Source organism: Pinus tabuliformis, chromosome 6 (assembly GCF_031772625.1).
Source record: "Pinus tabuliformis cultivar Carrire ecotype Pingquan chromosome 6, CPIR1, whole genome shotgun sequence".
Classification (NCBI taxonomy): domain Eukaryota; kingdom Viridiplantae; phylum Streptophyta; class Pinopsida; order Pinales; family Pinaceae; genus Pinus; species Pinus tabuliformis.
The window spans coordinates 805,030,020-805,039,313 of NC_142292.1; the positions used below are offsets into that span (position 1 = coordinate 805,030,020).

Sequence of the window (9,294 nt, forward strand, 5' to 3'; positions counted from 1 at the left end):
TTATAAACATTTTTAATAATTAGAATTATTAAAATATAAATTCAATTTATAAAATTTATAAATTTAATTTATAAACAATTTTAATTATTAGAATTATTAAAATATAAATTCAATTTATAAAATTTATAATTTTAATAATAAAAGTCAAGTCCATGGGTCTTCTATAGACATTTATCAACGTTTCATTAATGCATTCCTTGATGTGAAGTCATAGGTTCAATTCCCTCCCCTAATGGGGGAGATATATTGGACATGACAAAAATGTAGCCCCACCAAGCTTACAAAAAATAATAATAATAGTCAAAATTTTCGATATGTAAAAATGACCGAATTGTAGATATGTAAAAAGAGAATATGATTATTAGTCTAAATATTTTAGAATATTAAAATTTAATTATTAAATGGAAAATTAATATTTTTTTATTTATATATAATAGAATTAAATATTTTTTTGGATGTGTATGTTAGTTTTATGTGTGGAGTAGCAGTATATTAATAATTTTTTTTTTCAAATAATTTCATTTTCACATATATTAGTTTAACTAAATAAACTAAATTCACACTATTTATATATACAAATCAACAATTACATACCATCATAAGACTCTGGTTAAAGAATGTTTATTTATATTTTTATAAATTAAAATTTTTAATTTCACATTTTTGTGATCCATACCATTATCAAATAAATTTCAAAATAACCCCATCATTATTTGGAGTGGACTTTTCAAACTATTTATTGTGATTTATCTTCAAAACAAAAGTAAATGATCAAAATTCATTAAATATTTAAATTAAATTATTCAATTATATATATTTACATTAATTTCACCTTTCACTTTGAAACATCACAAATCCCTTTCAATTCTAACCATCTTCTAAGAAATCTATGCGACTCTTGTGTAGAGCCTAAACTTATGTTTTGAAACCAAATTCTAAAACTAAGATCAGATAGACCAATAACATAGCAGATAACTAAAATAAATATAAAAAGTAATATTTACATTTATTTATTATTTTTTAATAAAAAAACTATTATCCAAATAAATATTTATTATTATTTTCATAAATCAGATTTCATTAAACATTTTAAAATGAATTTATTCAAACCCTTCAGAAACTGCATCGCATCAACTACCATAAACACATACCCTGGATTCCACTATACCAGCAGCTGCTAAACCTGGAATGGTAAAATCATTAATGGAAAATTCAATAGAAACCCTAAAATTCTATCATGAAGGTATTCACCATTTCACCCCTTATGCGCTTCTCCAATTTCTTGGTATGTGTGGAAGCCAAGTGCGATTAAGAACGCAGGATGCATTTCTCTGAATGCTTATCTCTGTCCAAACTACAACCAGCGGAAGGAGATGTCGACCGCGCCTCCAGAAATCGCAGCGGCAGACGTAGAATTGGATGAAGTCTCCGGGTTCGAATCAGTGGCGCCGTTCATCTGAAACAGCAGACCACCACAATATCTTCTGTTAGTTTTTGGGACAACATCTAAACTCTGATCGTATTCAATTTTAGGCAGACACCAATGGGACGAGTGGACGCGTGTTGCCGCTTAAGGTATTAGTTTCTAATATAATATTTCATATTTCATAGGGTCTTAGATAGATCGTGATCAGTCGATTCAAAAATTTTTAGACTCCTTTCCTTCATAGCTTGCTCTACCTTGGTCAGTTTTAACCTCCATGTTCACTGCTGCCTCCATATTGAAAGCCCAGTGAATACCTTAATTCTTTCTGCCTCCCCTACCTCTTGATTCTGCCATGAGATAGAAAGAGAAGAAAGTCCCTTCAGAGTGCCGAAGAGTCCATCGCTTCATCGATTTATGTGTACTTCTGAGGCAGTTATACACAGACGCCAACCCTAAGTTGGATGACTGTTAATAGCAGGTGGATGTGGTGAAATTTGAATTGCCCGTCATCGTAAATGATATTCACGTGACAAACAGCGTGAGAAATGCTTGTGATTGGTATTCCACGTGAACAATATATATTCTAAATGTAAGAAGTGCCCTGTAAAGCGTGACCGCTAATGTCAGTTACTCGGTCAACCCTAACTTTGATTTAAAATAATAAAAAGTAAAACACAGATCAATGTCAATGTTTTGTGTCTCAATTAAAAATATATACTAAAACTGCCATGTAAAGCGTGACCTGCTAATGTCGGTTACTCGTTCGCCATTATCTTTGATTTAAAATAATAAAGATGAAACACACATCGATATCAACGTTTTGTCTCACAATTAAAAATATATATTAGAAGGAAGAAGAGCAATTTTCCCCTTTTTTTAAACAACGAGGATAAGATGGAATAATCGTGAAGCGGAAAAATCGAATGGTAATGATAATAATGTTAAATGTAAATATATATGTATATATATATATTTTTATGAAGATTGATTAAGTAAAGACAAATTTATTTTAATTTAATAAAAATATATAATGGGTTAAAAATAATTAGTTGAAATATAAGTTTAAGTAGAATATTTTAAATTTATATTAAATGATAAAATTTGGGTTTGGAGTATGTTTTAAAATTGGTTTTGCTTGATGAAGAGTTTTTCTTTTTCAATTTAGGAAAAAGTTAATCATTTCGAGACATTTTGGTGTGCCCTTTAAGAACTACCACCTATAATTTTAAGTGACAAGATTTTCCTTGAATAATAGTGATGAGTACACTTGCATTTTGCAAGCAACAACTAGAAATAGTTGTTCTAAATGGCATTAGAAACATGTTTAGGCGAAATGATTGTTTTCAGGGCATTTTCCCTGGTATTGTTTTAAATGGCATTATAAACATGTTGTTTAGATGAAATGACTTTTTTTTTCAAGGCATTTTCCTTGGTAAATTTTAATTAAAATCTAGCAGAAATTCTTAAAATTTTGAGTTTAAATTGTTTTGTCTATAAAATTCGATGTTGAATCTAGTTATGCTTTCCAAAAAATATTTTAAATAATAAAAATTCATAATCTTGCTTGAAATTGTATCAGGAAAAATGTAGAAAAATCTCACATTGACCAACAAAATCATACTTTGAAAATTCATATTCCTTCCACCTATCACTTAACTTAATATAATGAGAATATATGATAAACCTCTTCTTAAAAAAACCCATAAAACCTCACGGCCATATGTTGGGGGTTGACCATGCTACCCCACCTTAATGCAATGTAGAATGCCATTCCCATAGGAGATTAATAATATAAATTAATAAGAACTAATTCAAAATCCTTTTAATGATTTAATGCAGCAAGACTTTATCTGAGGGAATGGATTCCAAGATTTAACCCAGATAAAGAAGACCTCACTTGGGCCCCGGTATGGATCAGATTATATTCTCTTCCAGATGAATATTGGGACGAAAACATACTCAAGGGTATTGGAAATGGAGTAGGAGAATACATCAGAGCGGCAGAAGAAACCAAATCGCGTAAGTATATATCCTATGCTCGAATCTGTGTTTTTATCCGCTTGAATGAAGCCCTACCAGAGTCGATTACTCTTTCCCACAGAGATGAAGAATGGACCCAGCCTCTCGATTATGAGCACGTTCCCTTTAGATGCAGAAGATGCCATGCTCTGGGGCATCTCTTCAGGGACTGCCCTCTCAATGCCAAAGATAATTCCCCTGCACCTTCTGAAAACCAAACCCAAGATGGCTTCACCAAAGTCACAAATAGGAAACGCTCGCACAAAAAGCCTCAAAATGGATCCAAACCCCAGCCAAACAAACCCATAGATCCAGCATCCAAGAACAGCTTTGATATACTTGCCCAAACCCCTGAAGACCAACCCCTCACCTCTGAACCCATCCCCTCGCGCCCTTCTTCCTCATCCCACCCGCCCCCCTCTGATCTTCCCTCCAAATCTCATTCCCCCAGCGCCTCCCCTTCTATCCTAAGCAGAGATCAGAAAGATCCAGAGAAGATTCACAAGAACATGGAAGTTGATGGAAAGGAAGATGTTCCCCAGGACTCAGAAATCAATAAGGAAGACAGCGAGCAAGTGGAGCAAATGGACGAAGAGCCGAAGAGTATAGATCTAAATGGTTTGGACATTCTGGAACTAGAAGCAGCATGCAAAAAACGGGCATATGACTCCATATCAGAGCTTCAACTCAATAAGCTCGAATTGGTTATCTCAAGGGCCTATCATCAACACCAACTTGGGATACAACCAGGCAGTCATTGGGATAGCCACCTGCGCCCAAAAGACTCCAAAAAGAGAGGACGGAAGACAGATCTCCAGCGAACTATCGAGGTAGGGAAAATCCTGGTAGATTCAGGCAGATATGCAAAGTTAACGAAGTACTACAGGCCCTCCAACAGTAGTTGATCCATGAAGCTCGTATCCTGGAATTTAAGAGGGCTTAACAGCCCCGGAAAACTAAGGATGTTAAAAAACATGATTAAAATGGAAAAGCCGCAGATGTGCTTTCTCCAGGAAACCAAATGTAATAGTTCTACTCTAGGCGACATACTATCCAAGGCTTGGCCAGGCTGTCGTTCGGTTGCTGTAGACGCCATGGGAGCCTCAGGAGGGCTTGCTATAGCATGGAATACCCAAGCGGTAACTCTCACGGATTTTCATGCCTCTCATCATCTCATTCAAGCAGCCTTCCACATACTGGGAACCAATATTCATGGCAACATATCTAATGTTTATTTTCCGCAAGATACAGGCAGCAAAATCAGGCTCCTTGACACTATTGAAGCCCTGAGCAATAACAGAAGTCACCCACTATGGATAGTGGCAGGGGACTTTAATATGATCACCAATAGCGAGGAAAAGATAGGAGGGAGAATCAGATTGGAGCCGGAAGTTGCACGCTTCAAAGACTTCATCCAAGCTGCATCCCTTATCGACATGCCATTTTGCAATGGCACCTTCACCTGGAGCAATCGTAGAGCTGGCAAATCCCAAATCGCCTCCAAATTAGATCGATTTCTAATCTCCGACAATTCAGTGCACCTAGGCGGAGATATCTCAGCAGAAATTCTTGCACACACGGGGTCGGATCACTGGCCAATTGCTCTACAATGGAGGAGACCAGGGGATCAGACAAAAAGACCCTTCCGCTTTGAGAGTTTCTGGCTTTCGCACCCTGCATTCAAGGATTTCGTCAAGACCACCTGGGCATCTTTCATCCCTCCGAAAGGCGCACAGATGTATCAATTCCAACAGAAGCTAAGATTTCTAAAAAATCAGCTAAAAATATGGAATAGGGAGACCTTTGGAAACATATTTAAGGCGCAACAAGATTTGAATCAAGAGCTGGTGAATCTCCAACAAAAAATAATCACAGAGGGGCACACGGAGACCACCCTGAACCAAGAGCGACTCATTCACAGTCAGCTTGAAGAAAGGAGAAAGCAGGAGGAAATCTACTGGAGGCAAAAATCAAGGGTCAGGTGGCTGAAGGAGGGGGAGCGCAACACCAAATTTTTCCACAGAACCACGGTGCAGAGAAGGATGCACAATACCATCCCCTTCATCCAGAAACAGACAGGGGAAAAAGTTGAGAAGCATGAAGAAATTGAAGAGGCACTCCTCAACCATTTCCAACATGTCCATCAGGAACCAGTAAATGACAGGCAACCGGCTATTGAGAAAATAATCAGAAATGTGCCAAAAATCATATCGGAGGATCACAATGAGCTTCTAATGCGTCCTATTCTTCCACAGGAGGTAGATGACGCAATGGCCCAGCTCAAAGATGGTAAGGCCCCTGGCCCAGATGGATTTACCACCACATTCTTCCATGCCTTTTGGGACATGATAAAATTGGAGGTGTGGCAGATTGTTGAGGAATCCAGGGCCATGCGCTGGCTCCTCCCCTCCCTCAACTCCACTTTTATCACACTCATCCCCAAAGAGGAGAATTCCATCACTCCTGACAAGTTCAGGCCCATAGCTCTCTGTAATGTCATCTACAAAGTCATAACAAAAGTCATAGCAAACAGGTTAAAGCCCCTCTTACCTCTACTTATCTCTCCGGAACAGTCGGGGTACGTGGAAGGACGACAAATAATGGATGGCATCCTCCTCACGCATGAGATAATCCATTCCCTCAAGCACTCAAAGCAGGCAGGTATGATTCTCAAACTGGATCTCTCTAAAGCTTTCGACAAGCTCAGTTGGACTTACATTCATCATATGTTAAAAGCTTTTGGATTTGGATCCATGTGGATTCGCTGGATTATGAGCCTTATCACCTCCACTCACTTCTCCATCCTGGTGAATGGCATCCCCTCCCATCCTTTCAAGCCCTCTCGAGGTATTAGGCAAGGTGACCCCTTATCCCCCTTCCTTTTTGTTCTGATGGCGGAGGGTCTTGGTAGACACATCAAACATGCCCTCTACTCTCAGCAGCTTAAGGGCATCTCGGTCCACAACACCCCTGCCACATCTCATCAGCAATTTGTTGATGATACCATGCTTTTTGGTTATCCCTCTGCCCAGGAAGCTTCTCGCTTCAAATCCCTCCTCAACGACTTCTCTGAGGCTTCTGGAACTCATGTCAACACCTCCAAGTCGCAGATATTCTTCTTTCATACACCTCCTCAGGTCAAATCTGCTGTCACTCGCATTCTTGGCTTCCCCGCTGCCACCCTCCCCTCCAAATATCTCGGCGCTCCTCTCACTGCTTCTGCCTTAAAACTTCCCGCTTGGAGCTCCCTCCTTGAAAAACTTGAGTCCCGCCTCAACCTCTGGACCTACAGATCTCTAAACCTCGCCAGTCGGGTGGTGCTCATCAAATCTGTCCTTCAGGCCATGCCTCTCTATCTCTTCTCAATTCTTGCAGCACCTAAGTGGGTCCTAAAGAGAATTAGAAGCCTACAGCGTGATTTTCTTTGGGGCAGCTCAGCAACAAATCGCAAATGGGCTCTGGTTAAATGGTCTTCTATATGCATGCCCAAAGACAAGGGCGGCATTGGACTTAGGGACCCAGAGCACAGTAACTCCATCATGAATGCCAAGATCTGGTGGCAATGGATCACTAACCCAGAAAAGCCTTGGGTCAAAATCTGGACAGCCAAATATGCTAACCACAGACCTCAAGAAGAACTCATTAGGTTCACGCCCACTGAAAAAGGGTCGTTAATTTGGAATGCCGCCAAGCAGCACTATCACCTAATCCAACAGCACAGCTTCTGGGAGATCAGGAATGGAAGATTGGCTAGATTTTGGACAGACGCCTGGAACCAATTGCCCAGGTTAACTAGTGTTCTTCCTCCAACTCTGATACCTAACAGGCAGGAGCAGCAACGGGATAAAGTCCATCATTTTTGGATACAGGAAATAGAGCAAGGTTACAGAAAATGGAGACACAGTAATCAACTTCTCACCAACGCAACCAGCCAGGAGATGGAAGACCTCGAGAAAGAATTAAGAAAACGAAGAATACGGTATCATGAAGGCCACGACATTCTCAGATGGGGTTATCTACCCAAGGGGACTTACACCTCAGCCGAGGCCTACAAGTTGGTTAGCAATTTTCCACCTTCGACTGATCCCTTATGGAGCAAACTTTGGGAGCTCGGATTATGGCCCAAAATTTCCTACTTCCTCTGGCTCGTAGGACATAAAAAAATCCTCACTTGGGATAGACTAAGGAGAAGAAGCTTCCAAGGCCCTTCTATATGTCATAATTGCTTTCAAAACGAAGAAACCCTCCAGCACCTTTTAGCTACTTGTCCCTTAGCCACCCAGATTTGGGAAAAAGTGAGCTTCAGATGCCAAAAAAGATGCAGAGAGGGCGACGACATCATCAGCACCATCAGGCAATGGCCAAAAAGCCCCTACAACTGTGAGATCCTCAACCACCTGTGGAAAATCATCCCGGGTCTAATCCTATGGAATATCTGGAAGGAACGAAATAAACGCATCTTCAAAAACACAAGCTCCCATATTGATGAAATATGGCACAGGCTTCAAGGGAATCTCAACGAAACTATGATGCTCAGAACTTGGTCGAAGGAGGATCTCCCCTCAATAGACAATGAGAGAAACATCCTCGACAATTGGCATCTGCAACTACCACAAGAAGTTTACAAGCAGCAACCTTCCAATAGCAACAGCAAAGATGACAGCTGCTGGAAAGCCCCCCCCATTAATTCTTTCAAACTCAACTTTGATGGGGCCTCCAAGGGCAATCCTGGAGCTGCTGGATTCGGAGGAATTCTGAGGGACTATGATGGCACTCCCCTGCAAATCTACTTTGGAAATATGGGGTGGGATACTAACAATTCAGCCGAGCTAGAAGGCCTCTGGCAAGGTCTCCTACAAGCGGAAAAGCTCAATCTCCAACCCTTGATTGTGGAAGGGGATTCCCAGCTACTCATCAACATGGCCACCCGCATACAGAATGGTTCCCAAGCCCGGAAAATCGCCCCCAGCTGGAGACTAGAAGCGAGGCTAAACATCATGGAACAGTATCTGCGCAATAACAGAGCCATCTCATTCAATCACATAAGAAGAGAAGGCAACAAGATAGCTGACCTATTGGCCAATGTTGGGGTTGAAAATGATCAGGTCATCCTATCTGGATCCACGGATATCATTCAAAACAACCTCCAAGCGCAGGAATGTGAATGCCTCATCCAAAAAGATGCAAGCCACCCGGATGCGGGTGTTAGCACGACAGAGATTGCTAGGCCACATGGCCAGCAGGTGATCACACGAGACAGCCCGTGGAAGGACACTCGGGACGCCGCCGAAGACATAAATTTGGAGGCCTCCGTTCAGAACCTTTAATGAAATTAAAGGCGGATTGTTGTGTGTGCAGTGCGCATTCATGGCGCTCAAGGTTCAAGAGAATGTTGAAGGAATTAAGCTGGATGAAGGTTTGGGGTCACGCCATTCTCAGCGAGGTAGGCACGTTGCGCAGACGGGCCTGGACTTTCTCTGCCTTCTGGCAGACGCTGCGGACTTTGAATTCACTGTTATTAAAGGAAGGGGCATCACAGCATTATCTTCAGGCGCTGAGAAGAGAGGCCCTGCATCTGCAGCTCTGTTTCACTCAGCCAGTTCCACTGCCAACATGGGCAGGCCAAGAGAAAGACAGTCGTGCAGACGCGGCACTGGTCGAGGGGGCTCCTCATGCCCTCCAGCAGCGGATGCCCACCACCATTGCTGCTGCTGCTATTGTTACAGACGAGCCGGAGCTCCCCACTTGCAGGCTTCACAGTTCTTGGATACGGGTAGCACAAATGAAGGACCACCCGCGCTTCCAGCGTTTGGCACAACAGTGTTTAATCTGGGAAACCTCAGCGCAGA

At 41.1% G+C, this 9,294-nt stretch overlaps 1 protein-coding gene across 1 annotated transcript; it reads left to right on the forward strand.

The window, feature by feature from the left end:
• Positions 1–4,539: 4,539 nt before the first annotated feature.
• Positions 4,540–8,772, forward strand: LOC149261250 (uncharacterized). Its single transcript, XM_089368270.1, has 3 exons — positions 4,540–5,292; positions 5,515–7,499; positions 7,947–8,772. The coding sequence occupies exons 1-3, from the start codon at positions 4,540–4,542 to the stop codon at positions 8,770–8,772; spliced, it is 3,564 nt and encodes a 1,187-aa protein (XP_089224396.1).
• Positions 8,773–9,294: the final 522 nt, after the last annotated feature.

Excerpts from the sequence above, each read along its gene's own strand:
- LOC149261250 (XM_089368270.1), top strand. The coding sequence starts at position 4,540 with ATGGGAGCCTCAGGAGGGCTTGCTATAGCATGGAATACCCAAGCGGTA. Across the intron at positions 5,293-5,514 it reads AAGATTTGAATCAAGAGCTG|AAACAGACAGGGGAAAAAGT; the intron begins GTGAATCTCCAA and ends CCCTTCATCCAG. Across the intron at positions 7,500-7,946 it reads ACCTCAGCCGAGGCCTACAA|GCTTCAAGGGAATCTCAACG; the intron begins GTTGGTTAGCAA and ends AATATGGCACAG.